General features: G+C 44.4%; 1 protein-coding gene across 1 annotated transcript in view; it reads left to right on the plus strand.

Annotated features, from left to right (window-relative positions):
• Positions 1-21411, plus strand: part of TNFRSF21 (TNF receptor superfamily member 21) — a 66243-nt gene that overhangs the window by 1663 nt on the left and 43169 nt on the right. The window contains exons 2-3 of the mRNA XM_032409687.1: positions 18571-19219; positions 20753-21247. Of these exons, the coding sequence (XP_032265578.1) occupies positions 18571-19219; positions 20753-21247 (1144 nt within the window). The remainder of the gene's footprint in view (positions 1-18570; positions 19220-20752; positions 21248-21411) is intronic.

Genomic DNA, 21411 nt, shown 5'->3' on the forward strand with positions numbered 1-21411 from the left:
AAAGGCAGGCTTGCTGTCTCCTTCCCAAAAAGGGCTTAATGCCTGGTCAGCCAAGATCTCTTAGATCCCAGGGCATTGCAGTTGCTATGGCCTGGGAATTCATCCTACAGACGCTCTGGTTCCCTGTGTGAGTGTGTTTTAAGGGGGAAAGAGAGACTAAAGAAAACTTTGGTGCTGTTAGCATTTATAATGAGGCAAGTCCCAGTCTCCTTTCAGAGAGTCTTTTCTGTCCATTTATAGTAATGGCAAAATCATGATCTATATCCTCCAAACAAGTGTGGGGGCTGCTGAGCAGTAAGGAGGGGGTCTCTTCCAGTAGTGAACCTGGATTGACAGTGTTGGTGTGTAGAGAAACCCATTTCAGTCCCTGGAACACTGACTCTAACATCAGTGGAGTTAAATCAATCCTTGCGTTTCCTCCTTCCATCTACTACTCTACCCCCCCCCCCCACCCCATGCCTGTCCCCTCCCTCCAACATATCTGATTATTACATGCCCCACAGAGTCCACTCCTAGATTAAATCTTAAGTCGGTGTGATATTTCATTCATTTTACAATTGAACATGAGATAGGTGTTTCAAAGTAAGGTCTCCTTGTAATGAAAGTGTAGGTTGCTTTAACCAACTGAGAAAGAGCCCAGTTCCTTTTTTTAAATCATTAAGCTCAGTTTATCTAAAAATTGTGCACTAGATTTGCAACTAAAGACCTGAGAATTTAAGTTTGGCTGTCTTTTAAAAAAATGAAATTTGTAATGGAGCTTAGAAGCAATCTCATGTTGTTAACTAAATAAGAGTCCTTCTTTTCCTGGTAACTAATAGAAAGGCTCTATTTCAGTCCATGGAATGACTTGGGGTTGACCCTGTTGCCCTGAAGGGTGACGGAGAGGGTGTACCAGGGATCACCAGGGATTTTGCTGTAACCCCGAACCAGGGTGGGGAGACAATGTCTTTTCTTTTTTTCTATCCCCAGTTGAAAGCTCCAGTCCTCAGGATAGACATTGCTCATGTATAAAATGATGCTCTCATGATATTAGTATAAGGATTATTTATCCCATTGGGATTCTTAGCCATGTGAAAATGACAGACACCAGGCACTGGAGCCCAGCTAAGCATGGCAGGTGCTCAGAACACTACGGGTGGGGCGGGTGGGGGGTGGGAAGTGGGGAAGTTAGTGCCCCACCCATATATTACAGTTAGATTAAAAAAGAATAAATTCATTAAAATGTCCTGTTTATTATGGCTCTCAGTTACTCTCATTTTTCTAGTATCTTCCTTTTTGTGACAATATTTGTTATTGTCATCATTTTTGGCACTTTTTTTCCTTATGATGACCGACTTTCATATGGCTTTAATAAGCTTAAAAAATACGATACCTAACATATAATGTCATATATATTTATATATATATATAAATTATTATGTGTCAGATGCTTTATATACAGTATCTCATTTACTCCCAACAACTCTGTGAAGCAGGAAGGTGTTATCTCCATTTTACAGATGAGAAGATGTAGGCTGGGCAAACTTCATTGGTTCATCCCCGGACACACAGCTCGCCACTGATGGTGCTCGGGCCAGGAGCTGGGAGCGCCTGACTCCTCAGCTCATGCCCTTGCTCCCTCCTGTGCCACATTACCTATTTCACAACTCCAAATTGCTAGACTATGAAATGTAGCAACAGTGAAGGCTCACTGGAGCAAAGTTGAGACTGGTGGTTTGGTTTGTTGCAGAATATTAGAATTACATGCGTGCCTTTGGAAGAAAGTGTTCTTGCTCCTTGTACTTCTGTTTCTGATGAGTTGGGGTGTCTGCATGATACTGGGAAGTAAACCACAAACGGAAAGATAAAATGTTATGTGTTCCAGGCCAAAAGTCTGGAGGGAAGATAAGGGAAGCCTTTAAGTTTGTGCCAGTGTTAAGAAATGCCCTAGAAGGGCTTGTCCAGCACGACAGGACACTCTCAGAGATGTCTTTTGCCCTCAGGGAGCTTGCTTTGCCTGGACCCATAGAGTGGTGGCAATGAGGCAGTCAGAAGAGAAGGGAACCATGATGGATAAGGTTCCATGTTCGCAAACCTACACCGAGCACCCGCTCTGAGAGGGGCACTGTACTAGGCAGTGGGAACCCAGGGATGAATTAGGATTTCGATCTTGCCCCACAGGCACAGTTTTGATGGTACGTAAAACGTACTTGGCTATCAGTAGTGACGGTTGGGTTTCATGAGCAGACATGGAATCAGTGGATGAATGTATTCAAAGTAATACACAAAATGTGGTTGATGTTAAAATCTTTAAAGTACTTAAGGTAACTTTGGGCTAGTATAGTCAGTTTGAAAGCCAGCAGAAGAAAAACCTTCCCGAGTCTCAGAATAACATGCATTAGCATTGGTGGGGAAAGCCACTTATACTCAGAATCGGGAGGGCAGACGTGTCCTGGAATGCAGGATTTCTGACTTATCGCATGAATCTCCGATCCCTGTTGTCAAGTGTATAGTAGAGGATCAAGCTTTCTCCATCTGAACTGTTTCTAAAGGCATATGGCTGAATCCGCCTTTAGGTTCAGCCCAAAACAAACAGACAGACAGACCTCCAGTATAAATAAAATACACAAGCAAACCACATCAGCAAGAAAAAAAAAAAATTCCTTGTAATGGAATGTATACTATACTACCTTACATTGAGGAAAAAACCCGAGACTAAATAGACGTAGATCCACCAACCAGCTAAACGACATATTTTAGTGTGGCTACATTTGCACAAAGGCTACCAAGCTGGATGTGGTTCCAACAGTTAATGCCCCATTTTCCAGGACAGGTTGCAGAAGGCGCCTTCTCCAGGTGCGCCTGATTGGATAGAGGCGAGGAGGCGTGGCCTAAGTAACAGGTGGTCTGTGTATTCTGTCCATTCATAGATCAGAATGTGGAGACATCATGGGGCGCCTGGGTGGCTCAGATGGTTAAGCGTCTGCCTTCGGCTCAGGTCATGATCCCAGGGTTCTGGGATCGAGTCCCGCATCGGGCTCCCTGCTAGGCGGGGAGCCTGCTTCTTCCTCTGCCTCTGCCTCTGCCTCTCTCTCTCTCTCTCTCTGACTTTCATGAATAAATAAATAAAACATTTAAAAAAAAAAATTAAAAAAAAAAAAAAAAAAGAATGTGGAGACATCACACTTGAACTGCACCTTTGACTCCATCTGTGAAGATGAGGGGTAAAACTTCTTTGGTGACTCCGTAGACAAGCTGCAAATTGGTTTAGTACTCCGCCGGCCGTTTATAAAGCATACTTGGCTTAAGGAAACTTGATTGGTTGATTGACGGATTGGTGCTGGGAAATGGTCAGATGCATCGCCGGCTATTCAGGAGCCAGTATGAACCGAGTGACTTTTTACTGCATAAGCGACAGTGTCTCTTTTCCAGTAAGCGCTAAACGCTGTTGGCCTTCTTCCCCCAAACAGGCCTGGCAAATTCTGGGGAGGTCGGGTCACCGGCGACTTCCTGGAAAACTCGGATGCTTGCTCTTCTGTGACAGGAGGAGCCCAGGGTATGTCATCGCCTTTGGGCATGTGCCCGATGACCGTTTGAAGCTGATTCGGTCTGGACCATCAGGCGCAGATACGTGTATTCGTTGGAATGAAAACAGAAGCCTTAATAGGAGTCAGCTTGTTCCCCTAAATTGAATCCCAGTTTAGCGTGAGGACACTGGGCTTTGTTGATGTTGGGATAGTGGCTATTGAGCTTTGATTTTTCTTTTTTAAGGAATGGGGGTGGGCAAATCATGAATAAATACGGGCCTTGTCCCAGTGTTTGTATTTGTCAAATACCAAAAAATAAACAAGAATCCTAAATTGGCTTGTATGCTGCCATCTGGCTTTCCTACCAGCTCCCATTTCCAGCCCTAGTCCAGGGGCCGGGCAGAGGTTATAACCAGGGAGGCACCTGGCAGATGTCAGGGAGTGTGTGCTCACCTCGGCTGCAGAGAGGTGGGGTGCGGTGATATTCAGGCTGTTGATTCAAAGCTTATATTGAGGCTGTTGACCTCATTCTTCTCGAGAGGTGGAAAGTCCGCCAGGAATGGTTCATTCTTCCTGGATTCTGGCTATCTGGATTTTTTTTCCCCACAGATGTCAGCACATGGCCTTGTAGAGACAGATGCTTGCAGTGGTGGGAAAGTTTGCTCAGAGGGACCTCAGGTGGGGTGGGGCTGGGCCTGGTGAGGCGAGGAGTCAGGGTACTGAGCTACCTGTAGCCGCATCTCCTCTTTAGAAGATTGCAAAATTATGCCTAAGGCTTTGTTCTAAAGAACAAAACCAAAACAACAAAAAAGGAGAGGGGGCTCCGTAAGCGAAGTCCTAGCAAAGGCTCATTCTCTGATCTTTACACAATTTTCCCGTTGCTCTTCTGCCACCAGAAGGGCTTGGTGGATCAGCTGCTTGGAGCTGTATGCAGGTCTGTTTTGGGAGAAGAAACATGAGTTTAATGGATTTAGGAGGGAGGAGAGGAGTGAGTCCGTGTGTCCTGGCATCACATGAGAGCCGCTGTGGATTCAAGAGGGCTTCAGCACTGAGAGCCCAGAGGGGAGGAATATTAATGGCTGTTAATATTAATCATTTATATTGAATTACTAAGCTCCTGTTTACTGAGTACTTACCACTGACATTGTGTTGAATGCCTTCTACAAAAGATCTCAGTAAATCTTTCAAGTCCGTGGTGTAGTAGCCTTCGCCCCATTTTATAGATGAGGGTTTGAGGTGTAAGAGAAGTTATGGTCGAGCATTTGGCAGCTTCCAGAGAGAGGATTCATTCACACATCTAGGTCCGAGTGGCTTGATACACACTGCTTTTTTTCTGCCAAGTTGGGGTAGGGGACAGATAACCTCAATTTACTGGAATTTTGTTTCTCTTTATTTATTTATTTTTTAAGATTTTATTTGTGTATTTGAGAGAGAGTGAGAGAGAGAGAGCGAGGACAAGCGGGGGGAGGAGCAGAGGGAGAGGGAGAAGCAGACGCAGGGAGCCCGATGCGGGGCTCCATCCCCGGGGCTCAGGGATCATGACCTGAGCCCAAGGCAGGTGCTTAACTGACTGAGCCACCCAGGCGCCCCTGGAATTTTGTTTCTTGTTAAGGGAATGGTTCTACCTGAGAGCTGAACATTCCCTTTTTCCCTGGGAAGCAGGTCGGCTCCACGATGGCGCTTGGAAGTTTAGCCAGAGGAGCCGATTATAAAGTGAGAGCAACCTGTGTGTGTGGATTGAAAGCCGAGGGTGTGGAGGCCCCGGCAAGCACTTTCCTATGGTGTGCCTCTGACGGGCGATGGTGCCATGGTTAAGATGGAAAGATACTCTTGCAAATTGAAATGTTAAAAATAGGGAATGGATGCTTGCTTTCCTGCTAGTCGGGTCATTCTGAAAAATATTTGCTTAGTGAGTAACAGTGTGACATGGGTTCTGCTTAGCAAGGAGTTTTCACTCACTTCTCCTGAGAACTTGAGGACCAGGGTCGGGTTTTCTTTGCTGCCAGCCTGATTATTTGTATAGGATTAGTGCAAAGGTTTGCCTCATCTGTTATTAGTCTTTACTTTGTTAACTTTTTGGGTCTCATAGAAACTGGTCTAACGTCCCGATTTGCATGGTCCCCTAAGTCATGTTTTTGTGTGTGGTTTATCCCACTCACTTTTTAACATTCTCGTAAGCAGGCTTTTAAACTTGCCTCTTCCTAGATTGCAGATGCTGAGTAGACTAAAGAAAGGCAAAGAGTGAGAAGAAATTTAATCACTGGTTCTGGGAAAGAGGATGGAATTCTGCTTTCCCAAAGAACTCATGAGACGAGACCATTATTTGACTTCATCCTAGGTATGGCCAGGTCGGCATAACCAGGATTAAGAGAAATGGGGGGCAGGGGATGGAGAAGATTCAAAGGCACATGGTGACAGGTTTCCAGAATAATTTAACTGGTTATTATTCACTCCTTGCTCTTCCTTTACTTCTGGGAGTCCATGGCCCCTCTCTCCTCTTTGGTTTGAATCTTCTGTATTTGGTCCAGGAAAAAATACCAAATTAGACAAGGTTTGAGTGTGCTTCATTCCTCATTTTGAATGCTAGGGCCAATGTTGTCATCCCCACTTCAGCTTCTTAAAGACAACGTACAATGTGCTATTCATCTTTGTGCTTTTGGCTTGATGCCCTGACACATAGTAGTTAAGCAATAAATGATTGTTGAATGAATTCCAGAAGGATTTGCTCTAAACTAACTTCATTCATTCTAGACAGGTTAAAGGGTAGTTGGATCTTGAGCTACATCTCAATACTTTGAGCTACAACTGAAGGGTATTTGAGTTATTAACAAAGAACATTTTAAACTCAGGCTAATTGCCAACTAGAAGAACCTAGTGGATATGAATTTCTCTTCCCAATTCATTTTTATTCTTTGACATTATACAAACATTTGTGTACAGTTAAAACTAATGTGTACATACTTGCTTGTATTCTGCTTTTCTTTATGTAGCTTTTTTATCTTACAGAGATATATTTACATTTTTCATTCAGTTTAACAAATATTTCTGGTGCATTGCTAAATTATATTGCAAAATGTCAGGCATTGCAAAATGTTGGACTTTGGGTATATGATAGTAAAAGGCCACTCGTGATCCTTCCCTTTTGGAGTTAATAGTTTATCGAGGATGAGAGAAAAGGTGATGTTCTGGAAGAGCCGAAGGAAGAGTATACCAGTGAGAAGGGACAGCATGTACAGTGGGCCAGAGGTAGGAAAGAGCCTATGTGCTCAGAGAGTAGAAGGAAGGCCATTGCGGTTGGTGCTCAGGGAACAGGGGCAAAGGGAGTGTGTGTGGATTGAGGTTGCGAAGCCAGGCAGGGGCCAGATAAGACAAGCCCTTCAAAGGTCTGAACACGTCAGGATGTTGCTGGCCATGCAGTTGTAGGCAAGGTTATAATATGGTTTTATTTTTATTTTTATTCTTTTTAAAGATTTTATTTATTTATTTGACACACAGAGAGAGCAGCAGGGGGACAGTCAGGCAGAGGGAGAAGCAGGTTCCCCGCGGAGCATGGAGCCCGATGCGGGACTCAATCCCACGACCCTGGGATCATGACCTGAGCCGAAGGCAGACGCTTAATGATGGAGCCACCTAGGCGCCCCTATAATATGGTTTTAATGAGATTTTTTTTTTTAAGATCACTCTGGCAGTTCTGTGGAGAATGGATTGGAAAGAGGAAGTGGAGATGCAGGAGGCCAGTTGGATTCTTTTGTAGTTAGCTCAGGGTGGGGTGGGGGAGATGATGGTTCTGTGGGGGGGGGGGGTGGCTGGGAAGACAGGGATGACTAGATAGATTTTAAAGATTTTGAAGGTCTACTGCCGGTGAGACGTGAGAGGGCAGAAGTCGAAGGAAAGCATGACCGCTTTCACTCGGTCATCAAGGCTGACTCCCTGGTTCCTGAGCTGAGTCTTTGGTGGTCTCATTACTTTGAAGGGCAAAGCTGGGGGAAGGGTGGACGGGCTTGGGGACCCCAAAATTTGGGTGCGTGTTAGTAAGTTTGAGGTGCCTGTGATTCCTGCAGTTCAAGCTTCGGGCCTGCCATGCCCCCGTCTTCCCCGGGGTGGCCGTGGGTGCAGCCATCCTGCTGTTGTCGGTCCCTTGGGTTGTTGTCATTGTTCTGCAAGCCGGCAGCACTGATGAAGTTGTCTCTGTACAGATCAATTGCTCTTTTTCCTTTTGGGTTGTTCCCAGAAGTGAGGTATATTTGGGGTATATTGCCCAAAGTGGATTGCTGGGTCACAGGAAATGAATGAATGGTTTTATGGGTGTAGCAGCACATTGCCAGCTTGTCTTTAGAAAGACTGAATTAATTTAGAGTGCCACCAGGAACTATAAATGTGCCTTCTACCCCACAAGGCTGCCAACACTGGAGTTTATCATTTTCATTTATTTGTGCTGCTTTAATATAGATAGGTAAGGGTCCTTGGTTGTGCACACGTACGTTTCAGGAGTTGCTAGGGATGTCATAAGTTTATCCATGTGATAATTACCTTTGTAATTACTCATGTTGTCCTCTGGCTCAACTATCGAGTGGAATTTATGTTAACCTCATTTACATAAATTCTTTACATTTTTGGTGATAAGCTTTTATTAGCTGTGTAGGACACACATTTTTTTTTTAAAGTTGGTTCCACGCCCAGCGTGGAGCCCAACATGGAGCTTAAACTCAACGACCCTGAGATCGAGACCTGAGCTGAAATCAAGAGTCGGACACTTAACCGACCCAGGCGCCCCTGGCATACATTTTTATACTCTACTTTTAATATCACATTTAATATCAAAAATTTAGGTTAACATTCTTAAACCTCTTCTTTTTTGTGTCTGAGAGTATCCTCTGTTGCCATCGGTTCTGTTTTATAATCAGAAATTGATCTCTTTACCGATGGCCTAATTCCTGTTACTTGGAATTTTTTATCTGATCTTTTTAATGTTGGGTTTGTTGACTTTTCTGGACATCAGCATCATGTTGGTGGTGGAAAGTGCTTCCGCGGGTTCTGCAGGATGTTCATACATCTTGCATGAGTAAAGGATTGTATGGCCAAATACTTTTGGGAGATGCCGGATTCAACAAAGTCACTGTTTTCTGCAGCCCCCCTGCTGGGCCTCCTGGAGCCATCAGCAGGCTAATATTAATTGTGCCTCTTTGAGGGCTGCCATCAGGAGCATTTCCTCTACTTATAGGCCAGGGCTTGGTAAAGTTTATCTGTAAAGAGCTAGATAGTGGGGCGCCTGGGTGGCTCAGTCGTTAAGCGTTTGCCTTCAGCTCAGGTCATGATCCCAGAGTCCTGGGATCGAGCCCCGCATCAGGCTCCCTGCTCAACGGGAAGTCTGCTTCTCCCTCTTCCACTCCCCCTGCTTGTGTTCCCTCTCTCGCTGTGTCTCTCTCTGTCAAGTAAATAAAATCTTAAAAAAAAAAAAAGAGCTAGATAGTATTTTCATCTTTGTGGGCCTGATGACCTCTGTGGAAACTACTCAACTCCGCCTTTGTACTTTAAATGCAGCTCTGGGCGGGGTACCTAAAAGAAGGGGCGTGGCTGCGTTGCAGTAACACTGCATTTGTGGACACTGAAATCTGAATTTCAGATTCCCACGTGTCACCAAATTTTATTCTTCGTTTGGTTCCCACCCCCTGCTGCAACTTTTTTAAAATGTGAAAGTCGTTCTTCACTTGAGGGCTGTAAAAAAGCAGGCAACTGGCGGGAGTTTGTTCGCAGGTGTTTCATACCCGAGGTCCTCAGCATCCTGTGGCACTCGGTCAGGGAAACTCACTCCGGAACGTGCTTGCTGAGATTCTGCTCCATTTGTCTAAAGTGCACTTTATTAATAAGAAATCCTTTCTCCTCTCTGGTGCTTCCTCGTTTGCTACATGTTGTTTGTATGTTAAGCCTTTTTTGAAGATTTTATTTATTTATTTATTTGAGAGAGAGAGGGAGAGAGAGAGATGTGGCGGGCGGAGCACAAGCGGACTCCAGGCTGAGTGCAGAGCCAGGCGCAGGGCTTGATCCCATGACCCTGAGATCATGACCTGAGCCGAAATCAAGAGTCAGTCGGCTGACTGTGCCACCCAGGCGCCCTTGTTAAGTCTTTTTTGAAGTGTTGGTTGGCCCTTGTTTGTCTTTTAACTCATAACCATGCAGTCTGTATTTTGTTTGTATTTTTTGTTTTGTAGAAGGCTCCAAGTCTAGTAGGGGATGTTTCAGGATGACAGCTTTTTATTTTTATTTTTATTTATTTTTTTTTAAAGATTTTATTTATTTGACAGAGAGAGAGACAGCGAGAGCAGGAACACAAGCAGGGGGAGTGGGAGAAGCAGGCTTCCTGCTGAGCAGGGAGCCCGATATGGGACTCGATCCCAGGACCCTGGGATCATGACCTGAGCCAAAGGCAGACGCTTAACGACTGAGCCACCCAGGCGCCCAGGATGACAGCTTTTTAAAATCTGGAGTCTCCTGATACACTTCTCAGGAACTGGATATTTGCATTTTAATTGGGGTGTTTTAAAAGATTGTCTAATCCCCAGCGCCTGCGTGGCTCAGTGGGTTAAGGGTCTGCCTTCGCCCAGCTCATGATCTCCAGGTCCTGGGATGGAGACCGGAGTTGGGCTCCCTGTTCAGTAGGGAGTCTGCTTCTCCCTCACTCTCTCTCAAATAAAAAAACTAATCTTAAAAAAAAAGATTGCCTAATCCCAAGGGAATGAAGCTAAACTACAGTAATATGCTAAGCAGAAGGAGTGATCATTAAAATAACTAAACTATATGGGGGACTTGGGTCACGCATGTCCCACCTGCTTAATCTGTCTTAATAGTTCTGAAAACAATCTTAGGAGGGTAGGTATTACTATTATCTACACTGTAATGATGAGGAAACGGAGGACATGGGTTGGGTCACTAGCCAAGATCGCCCAGCTAGGACCTGGTAGAGCAGAGCCTGCTGAGCACACGCCAGGCTAAAATAGGTTTGGTTGATGCTTTCTTGGCGGAACTGCTGTGCTGGCTGGTGGTGTTAGTTTTGCCTTGGTTTATATGCAGATTCTATAAATTCTTAGTGAGCACAGAAGAGTATTTCCCCCTAAACCTTTATCACTGTCTAGTTTATAACGTGGTTTCTCCATGTAGGTGGGGGTCCTAGCTTACAGAAGTAGCTGTGGGCATGGACAGAAGGCGATGAAGTCCGAGGTCCGAGGACTCAGTGCCAAGTGTCACCAAATTTTATTCTTCGTTTGATTCCCACCCCCTGCTCCTCTGCATTGCAGGTTCCAGGGAAGACAGCATCCGGGTTAAGTTGTGCCTGTTTTTTTCCTTTTCCCAGTGTGCCCTGAGCTTGCCTCCTTCCCATCCTGGAGTCAGCACATTCTAGCCTTGGCGTTCTTTATATTCTCCGGCATTAACAGCAGTCCCTGCTTTTGCCTTAGCAACAGAAGCCTTTTTTAAGTCAGGGAAGATGATAGGAAATGCAAGAGCTGACCAAATTTATATAACATACGTAGGAACAGTTCCGTTGGAGTTTTCCTTTTTATACCCTTCTTTTTTTCCCTTGGAATCTGGAGAACTCCCAGCAGTCAGGGTCTTGTTATTGTAAATTTAATGTAATTCTCAGAATAAATGGTCAGAAGTTCTGGGGGTGCCTTGCCTGCCTGGCTTTTTTGCCTTTTGATCATCGGTTGGCATATTTTATGGTCACTGTCCTGGGACTAATTTGCTTGGCTTATCTTTGTTATAATATCACAGTAACTGAGATCCCTCTTAAAATATTAGTTTTATGCACCATTAAACATTTTCTATAGCAAAGTCACAGTCAGTCTTCCTGCTTGCCCATTATGAATAGACAAAAGTTTATCACTGCCTTGAGTTTACTCATTTTCCGTGAAAAATTATTGGAATTCGATACAGAACAAGAAGGGCACAAATGTGTTGTACTCATCAACTGCAGGGAGTTTTTTCCCCATTTGTTTGAAGGATGAGGTCATGGGATGAGAATCGTTACAGATAAATAGGCATCAGCAATCTGACATGTGTTAGCACATCTGGGTGCTTCTTGTCTTCAGTCCCATCCCAATGTCCTAGAGGAGAAATGACAACAGGACCGCTGTGACATGGGCCACCACGGTGCGTGTGGAAGACTTGGAGGCCTTTATAGTTGGTCATTTTAGAGCTACCTTTTCCTTCTTTTGAAATTTGCTTTGTCCTGGGGTTTACCTTTTGGTTACTCAACAAGTATTTATAACCCTCCTACATCCTATACAGTTTGGGATGGTACACTGATATTTGGTGGTTTATCTGTTACTGTTGGTGAAATCGGTGTCCTGGATAAATGAAATTTTCCAAATAACTAAAGTTTAAACCAGGACGGAACATAAATGACTTCTGAAGAATAATCTCATTATACTTCTCACAATTCCAAATATCAAGTTAGTGTCATTTTTAATAAAATGAAGGGGGATGTTTTATTTTATTTTTTTATTTTTTATTTTTTCATTTTAATGATTTCTCTTTTTTTTTAAGATTTTATTTATTTATTTGACAGAGAGAGACACAGCGAGAGAGGGAACACAAGCAGGAGGAGCGGGAGCGGGAGAAGCAAGCTTCCCACTGAGCAGGGATCCTGATGTGGGGCTCGATCCCAGGACCCTGGGATCATGGCCTGAGCCGAAGGCAGACAATTAACAACTGAGCCACCCAGGTGCCCCGAAGGGGGTTGTTTTAAATTCTTCATTACATGTGCTTGTCATCGTAAGCACCCTGCTGAGCATAATTCTTGTAAACCAGTTATGGTTCTGTTAAAACAGTGATGTGGCCTTAGGGTCTTTGGAGGGGAAACACATGTTTGGCCTTCTACTGAAGGGTGCCAGGCAGCTTTATCCCTTTAATTATTACGGCTACACTGTGGAGGCTTTTTGGTTTTTCTCACACTTGCTCTAATACTTGTGCTCCAGCAACCTCTTCTACCATCACCCTTTAATTTGTTGCTTCTGATTATTTATGGTCTGCAAATCCATTCATTCAGTCAACAGACACCTGTGAGGTATATCATGAGTCGGGTACTGGCCTTGGGGACTTGGATAGCATCAGTATGTAAAATAGACTCTCTCCTTTGCCCTCACGGAGCTTGCGGTCCAGATGGGAAGACACACCACACCAATAAATGTACAACTCTAAAATTATGGTAGTCATATAGGAAGACAAGGGAGGGGAGAATGTGAAACCTGTTTTGAGTTAGGAAGAGGAGGGCAGGGAGTATCTTTCCCTGGAAGAGTTTGCATTTCATCCTAAGTCCTTTGTGAAACCATTGAGTTTTAAGAGGGGATAAAAGGATCAGATTTGGTGTGTGAGTTGGAATGTGAATAAGGGAAGCCAGGAACTCAATACTCATTGCTAGACTCTAGAGGAGGTCTGAGGGTTCCTGTGAATGGGCTCCTGGTCCCGGCATTTTTTTGACATTTCTTTGGACTGCTCAGAGCAGGTATTGGCTGGCTTTTTTTCTGTAAAGGGCAAGATAGTAAATATTTTATATCTGTGGGCCATATGGTCTCTTTTGCAACTATCCAGCTCTGCTGTTATAGTGTGAAAGCTGCTATAGGCAATACCTAAATGAATGGCTGCATCCAATAAAACTTATTTACAAGAATAAGTGGCATGCGGGACTTCGTTTGCTGACCCCTGGCTCAGAGGCTGCTTTGTTTATGATTTCCATGGTCTTCATTATTGAGGTGGTTGAGCAAGGAAGGAAATGCAATCTACGCGGTTGTCCCTGGCCTTGAGCTGCTTATAATCATTATGGGAAGATAAATATATGCACCTACGAGGCCATCAACAAACATTACCAGCAAGATGTAATTAGGCACCGAAATGAAGAATAGAAACAGGAAATGTGATGAAGAGTTTGCTCATCTGCTTGGAATCTGGGTGTCTTAGGAGTAATTGTAAAGCCTTCATGGAGAAGGTGCAACTGGACCAATAGTCGCAGACACCTTGAAGGGTAGAGTTCAGTGTGACCTAGTCCAACATACTAATTTTACACGCAAGTAAGACAAGGTCCAACTGATCCTTTTTTTTTTTTTTTAGATTTTATTTATTTATTTGACAGAGAGAGACAGCGAGAGAGGGAACACAAGCAGGGGCAGTGGGAGAGGGAGAAGCAGGCTTCCCGCTGAGCAGGGAGCCCGATGCGGGGCTCGATCCCAGGACCCTGGGATCATGACCTGAGCCGAAGGCAGATGCTTAACGACTGAGCCACCCAGGTGCCCCCAGGGTCCAACTGATCTTAAGGCCGATCAAAACTGGACAAAAACACGTCTTTTGTTTTCTAAATCTTTGCCCAAGTATTCTTTCTTACTCAGGTCTGGTCCTCCCACAGGCTGAGAATACTTATATAGTAGATTCATATTAATAGGGAGGAGGGGTGTGAGTGAGAGCTTCCAAGTTATGGGTTATGTATTTGGGTTTTATATATATATATATATATATATATATATATATACACAAATGGGTTATATTTGTCCTTGAAGGAAGTGGTTCTCAAAAGACAGAGAACAGGCGGTGGGAAGCCTGCTTCTCCCTCTCCCACTCCCCCTGCTTGTGTTCCCTCTCTCTCTGTGTCTCCCTCTCTGTCAAATAAATAAACAAAATCTTAAAAAAAAAAAAAAAGACTGAGAGCAGGATGGTTGTGTCTGTCTTTTGGGGTGGGAACGACAGAAAAGGGAAACTGGGGTATGGAGTGGGAAGGCAAGGAAGGGAATGTGGAATGCAGAAGAATGCATGGATCCCCTGACATATGGATAAGGAGGCTACTCATGTCCTCAGTAGGAAAAAAATCTCTGCATTAAGACGTATCCATCCTATTGAAGAGAACTTGGGCCATTATAAGGAATAAAGTAGTCTATGTGTTTTGATAGGGAAAGATTTCAGTGATGGACAAAAGCAAATCACAGAACAGTTTGTATGGCCTGTCCCTTTTCGATATGTGAGGCAAAACAAACCCAAAAGCAACAGAAACAGCCAACTCGAAGTTCATGTGTATGTGTTACGTGTGAAAGCTCAGAAAAGGGTCTGGGAAGATACGCACCAAAATCACCTGTGAGTTTCTCTGAGGATAAGTGGGTTTTAAGTCTCTAAACATTTTACTCTATTTTGTAATTGTTGGAATTGTTATAAGAAGGTTGATTTTTTTGTTGTAAAACAATAAAAAGTAGCAGGTTGGGTAGGAGGCAGAGGGAGGGACTCTGACATTGGAACTAGGGGTTCTCCAAAGGAGTTCTCAGGATCAGGGAAGGTTAGAGCCAGAGGGGTCCTGCCTTAGTTCAGGGGGGCCAAAACTTGGCCAGGGCATCAGAATTACTTGGAAAGCTTAAAAACAAAATACATTCCTGGCTCTCTTGCAGACCCACAGTAGTCTCAGATGATGGGACTGGGGATATGGATTTTTTTTAAGAAGCTTCCCAGGTAACAGCTTTGATGCTGTGGCTGAAGCCTGGGACTTTGGGGTGAACCTCTGATTTAGTTTTTCTGCCTCTGTGCAAATGAGAGAATTAAAGATCTTGATCTGGTGGAACCAGCCTCAAGTGCTCTGCTTCCCTCTCTCTGTTTTCAGTGACTGTGTCTCCTGATTCAGGTGTCTTCCTAACATTCGCTTTTAGGTATCATCTAAACTTGTTTTCACATTTTGTAGGGAACATTTTTAAAAAAAGATTTTTATTTATTTGAGAGAGAGAGCAGGGGGAGGAGCAGAGGGAGAGGGACAAGCAGATTCTGTGCTGAGCGTGGAGCCCGACGTGGGGCTCGATCTCACGACTCTGAGATCATGACCTGAGCTGAAATCAAGAGTTGGACACTCAACCGACTGAGCCTGGGAACATTCTTAAATATTGTTTTTTGAACTTGATCCCCCCCCCCAACAGCCCATTGCTTCACCCCCAGAACTGTCTTTGGGGAGGATGTATACATCATTTTAATTTTCTTAGAAACCAGAGGCTTGCCACCAGGCTAGTAGGAAAAGTTCTAGTTTTAGACCAGGCTTCAGGCAATTAAAAGCCTTTAGGAAAATAGCTTCTCAAGTGCCACCCGTGTGTCTGTTAAGAGAAAGGGACGTTGCCACCTCTTCTCTTCAGGAGAGTTTCGGTGGTGATGAAGAGCCCAAGGAGCAGGTCCTCCAGCTTTGTAGCTCAGATGGGTTTTGCCATTAACTTTGGAATTGGAGTAGACCTTAGAGGTAGGTCCCTCAAGTGCAGTGATTTTCAAACTTGTTTTAGGAGTAATCCTTTCTTCAAATGAATTCTTACTTGCCCCCCTCACCCTCCCTTAGCAAATTGGTAAATTGGAGCTGCTGTGTTTGAGGCAGAAATGGGGAGTTCGGAGCCCTACCTCTTGACCCTGCCATGGGCCCACAAGTGCACCCTCTCGGCTCGAGGGGTAGCCTCGAGAACGGTGTTCTGTCCTGTGCTCTCTTGAGTCCAATTTGAAGATGATTGATTTTTTCCTCTTTCTCCTTCCATAGGTAATCATTCAGCAAATCTAGCTGCCCTGACCTCTCAAATCTGTTGCTGTCTTCTCTTTCCATGGCCACCCCCTTCATCCAAGCTGCCCCTGACTTTCACCTTCTAAGTGGCGTTTTCCATCCCCTCCCCTCCAACCACTTTCACCTTCTGCTCTGCTGCCAGTTAACTTTTTTATTCACAACTGTGTTTATATATCTTCTCCTCCACCCCCCTATATAAAGGAAGAGTGACTTTTGGATTTGGATTTCCAAAATTTTGGATTTGTGATTAGGATCAAAATGCGCAGCCTCTCCAAATTTAACTATGTGGTCACTGTGTTGCATTTGAGGGAGAGCCACATAAGCTTTTTAGTTCCTGAGCTGAGCTTCATTCTGCTTCAGATTTTTTCTGTGGGGCTCCCTCTGCCTAACCCGCCGTCCCTTCCCCCTGCCCAGAATTACATTCGCTTCTCTGTCCTTGAGAACGACTCTAAACACTTCTGTAACGTCCCTCAGCTGGGAAGCACCTGCTAACCTCCCCCTCACAGGAGGAACACTCTTGTGTTTCTCCCCATCAGTAATCTCAATTCTAATTCTGGCCAGATCTCCTGTTGCCTTCTCTGCTTTTAACTCGTTTGCACAAGTATAATCTGCCATGGAGGTTATTTATACATCTTTCAAATTCTAGAACCCCGTGGCCATCTAAAAGTGCTTTTGCACTTAGAAACTAGACGTAAAGGAACTCGGAGAAATACAGAGCAGAGGCGCTTTTGCGACCTCTTGGGTGGCTCCTTGGCGTCAAGCAGACGGGGAGGAGATTTGTCCTCAGAGACGTGCCGAATGGAACCTGGGCTCCAGGCGATGGGGGTGGCTTTCTGCCCTCCATCTAATACACTTGCCAGGCGCAGAAGAGGGTGGCTGGGCTCATTTTGCAAATAGAAGGACCAAGATAAGGGAAGAAAGCCAGAAAGTGAAAAGGTGAGATAGTGCAGAATTTACCATTATCAAGCAGGAGATTTCTTTTTCTTCGGTCCAAGATACCATTAAGTTTCTTACTGAGAAAAATCCACCGCTAGCCTTTTTTTGTGTGTCTCACATTAAGGAAAAGATGAATAGATTCTCACAAGCCAGAAATTTGTTTTTAGTATTGTTGTTTAACTGGAGGCAGCTCTAGGATAGGGTAAGGGACTTTAAGGGAGATACTTTTGATTCAGATCGTTGATTTGAGGTGGAGGGGAACTGAATCTTGGGTTAACTTTCAAGGTGCTAAGGAGACAGGAACTCTGATCAATTTTTGAAGAAATTCTTGTTTTATTCTCTTAGTTCCTGGTACTAATTTAGAAGGAACTTGCCCTGATGGGTAGCTGGTAGTATGGGATGGCCACTATTTTCTTTACACATAACCGTTCTCCATTTTCTGGAAGGCCGTGGAAACTTCATCCTTGGAACCTCTCAATCTTCATTCATGCAGAAAAGCTCTCTCTCCGTATTCATTCTTAAACATTTTCCCACTGCTCTCCAAAAGGACCTCAGGATTTACTACCACAAATATAATTTCCTTTCTCCCAAGTTTCCAGTCTGGAAGGTAGTATAAAATCCTGTCTAGCTGGGTGAGGTTTCTGTCCTATGAATTAAATTTACTTCTGTTGAGTCCCTGCTGGGCCCAGCTTTGTGCCTGGACTTCCTAGGTGTCTGCAGGTCCACGCTCCAGTGACCATGGCCTTTAGAGGCTGAGCGAACAGGATATACCTCGAAAAGCATCAACTCTGTTGTTTAAAGCAAATTAAGAATGCCAAGGGCCTGCCTCTGTTTTGCAAATAAAACAAAACCAAAACCAAAAGATGTTTGGCTTTTTGCATAGACAAAATCTTTGAAAAACCCCAGCATTATCAGTTAACTCCATGTGGGTAATCTGGTGCTCTAGCAGAAGCAGCTTGAACACATTCCATCCTATTTCTCAGCTATGTCCTGGTACTAAGAAATGGCAACTTAACATTTGTGTCATGGGAAGGAAGACAGGCTATTCAGCAAGTTATTTTCTTCTTGCATTAGGATTTTTCACTTCTACACAGCATTTAAAAAATTTTTTTTTAAATTTGAGAAAAAAATTTTTTTTTAAGTAAGCTCTACGTCCAACATGGGGCTTGAATCCATGACCCTGAGATCAAGGATCACATGCTCTACCAACTGATCCAGCCAGGCACCTCTATATAGCATTTTGAAAATGAACAACAAAGTGCTTACATGTTCATATTCTCAATTGATTTTTATAATCGATTTGAGCTTCATTTGATAGACAGAAAAAAAGGAAGTTGAGGCAAAGGTCATGAAACAAAACCAAAGCTTTGTAGCTAGTAGGCCAGGCCCCAGGATGGAATCGGAGTCTTTCTTTCTACTGTGTTGCTCTAGTAGTGTTAAGAGGATGCAGTACTGGTCAGATCTTTAATGGGAATGATGGTGGTGGTGTTGGGATTGTTCCATCTTTTCTTCTCCTCTGTTCCTGTGTAACCCCTTCTTGGTTTTTGTTCCTTTTCCCTCCCCTTTTATTTCTTTCAGCTCGGATTCCTTAGCACCACCACTGCTCAGCCAGAACCGAAGGCCCCAAATCTCGTTGGCAAATACCGCCATGTTGACCGTGCCACCGGCCAGGTGCTAACCTGTGACAAGTGTCCGGCAGGAACCTATGTGTCTGAGCACTGTACCAACACGAGCCTGCGTGTCTGTAGCAGTTGCCCTGTGGGGACCTTTACCAGGCATGAGAATGGCATAGAGAAATGCCATGACTGTAGTCAGCCATGCCCATGGCCAATGGTTGAGAAATTACCTTGTGCTGCCTTGACTGACCGAGAATGTGCTTGCCCACCTGGCATGTTCCAGTTTAATGGTACCTGCGCCCCCCATACGGTGTGTCCCGTGGGTTGGGGTGTGCGGAAGAAAGGGACAGAGACCGAGGATGTGCGGTGTAAGCAGTGTGCTCGCGGTACCTTCTCTGATGTGCCTTCTAGTGTGATGAAATGCAAAGCATACACAGACTGTCTGAGTCAGAACCTGGTGGTGATCAAGCCGGGGACCAAGGAAGCAGACAATGTCTGTGGCACACTTCCGTCCTCCAGCACGACCTCACCTGCCCCTGGCACAGCCATCTTTTCACACCCGGAGCACATGGAGTCCCATGAAGTCCCTTCCTCCACTTATGTTCCCAAAGGTAACTTAACCTCATGTGTTATTTATTTGAAAAAGTCTTTGAGCCCAGTGGAACTACCAAAAATGGGCTTGAACCAAGGATGTTTTCTCCATTTTGTATATTCCAAAGTCACCCCTTGAAGAAGGGGCCTCCATTTTTGTGGCTAGTTTAATCTATCTTCTCTGGATATATTAGAAACATTTAGACTCAGATTTTCCATTGGGGGGATCAAACATCTAAAAAACTAGGTCGCATCAAGCTTAAAAAGAAAGACTGAGAGAAATAAGGACGTGCATGGCCTTATATAAGTCACTTCTTCAGGCCTTGGTTTCAAATTTGTCAAATACATGAGTGATTTAGATGTTCAAAGTTCCTTCCATATTCAAAGCTTTCCAACACGGAATCAATCCTGGATAGACACAGCCAGAAGGAAAGAAGGAAGGAAAAGAGGAGAAAATACCATGATCGCCTAGAAGGGAGGGATAAATATTGGAACCAAGGTGGGGCAAAAAAGGGGAAAGAAAGTTAGAACCTTTGGGAAATGGACAAGTTTGTAGCCTGTTGAGGATAACTGGCATTCCCATCTGGAAAATAGTAAGTTTAACTTTTTCAAACGATTTTAATTTTATTCCCTTCATCAAGTATCCTAGTTGTCCTCAGGATTTGGGGCCTCAGGCAGAATACAAAATTTATTCTTTATTTTCAGATCCTTTTTGATTAATTTTCTTGAGGTGATAGCCAACTTGAGTTGTGCTTTCTAATATACTCTTCATGTGTGATTACACTGGACCTTCATGATAACTCTATAAGGAGGGCCTTATGACCACCATTTTGAAATGAAGAAACAGGCTCAGAGAGCTCCAATGGCCTGTCCAGGTTTTCTCAGGAACTGATGCAATCCAGGTCCTGTCTCTTGGGACTTGAAATCCCTGGCTCTCACACTCCTTAGTGAAGACTGCTGTGGAAGCTTCTTTGAAGGAAGTCCACTAAGCCGCCAGCCCAAAACTTATCTCTTAATAATAGATCCTGAGAAAGTCCTGCCTTGTTTTATTCACTGATTCGTCTCACCAAAGCTTTCACTGGTCAGATTTGGATTTGAGTTTGAGCTCTTCTCCCTATCTTAGTCGTATTCTCAATTTTACCATTGTATCTTGAAATGGCCAAAAGGTGGGAGAGGAGGGATAAAGGGATTAAATTTGAACTAGTTTTGTGAACAATCGACACAATTTTAAGAGTTGACTAGAACCCTGAACGTACTTGAGTGTGTTGTGTATGTGAAGCATGGGGGAACCTGCTGTGAAGCTCAGATGTTGGATCCGTGAGGATGCTGTTGGTTTTGCCATGAGGAAGTGAGTTTAGCTGTGAAGTTTAGTTTTTACTTTCCACATAAAGGTGCTGTTAAGAGTCTTTACAAAAGTGTGCAGTGTAATTTATTCTTAAGCTCCAAAGTCCATCTCTTCTTTTATTATCTGGCCTGGCTTGGAGATGAGCAGGAAGAGGAGGAATATGCAGATCCCCAAATATAGAAAAGCTCTCCCCCCTCCTTTTTTCTAGGCATGAACTCAACAGAATCCAACTCTTCTGCCTCTGTTAGACCAAAGGTACCGAGTGGCATCCAGGAAGGGACAGTCCCTGACAACACAAGCTCAGCGAGGGGTGAGGAAGGCATGAACAAGACCCTCCCAAGCCTCCAGGTAGTCAACCACCAGCAAGGCCCCCACCACAGACACATCCTGAAGCTGCTGCCATCCATGGAGGCCACTGGGGGTGAGAAATCCAGCACGCCCATCAAAGGCCTCAAGAGGGGTCACCCCCGACAGAACTTACACAAGCATTTTGACATCAATGAACATTTGCCCTGGATGATTGTGCTTTTCCTGCTGCTGGTGCTTGTGGTGATAGTGGTATGCAGTATCCGGAAAAGCTCAAGGACTCTGAAAAAGGGGCCCCGGCAGGATCCCAGCGCCATTGTGGAAAAGGCAGGGCTGAAGAAATCCATAACCCCAACCCAGAACCGGGAGAAGTGGATCTACTACTGCAATGGCCATGGTGAGCCTTCTTTTCTCCTTGCTCACATATCCCCCTGCCTTTCCTTTCTCAGTCCTCACTGCCTGAAAGAGGGGAAAATGTAAAGCTTCTAGAAGCTTGTGTCTACCAAGTGCCATTTGGTCTAGTTGTGTTATGAAAAATGAGGTGGTCAGCATTGGATCTAG

The sequence above is a fragment of the Phoca vitulina genome, unplaced genomic scaffold, assembly GCF_004348235.1.
Source record: "Phoca vitulina isolate PV1807 unplaced genomic scaffold, GSC_HSeal_1.0 scaffold11, whole genome shotgun sequence".
In the NCBI taxonomy this organism is placed as follows: Eukaryota; Metazoa; Chordata; class Mammalia; order Carnivora; family Phocidae; genus Phoca; species Phoca vitulina.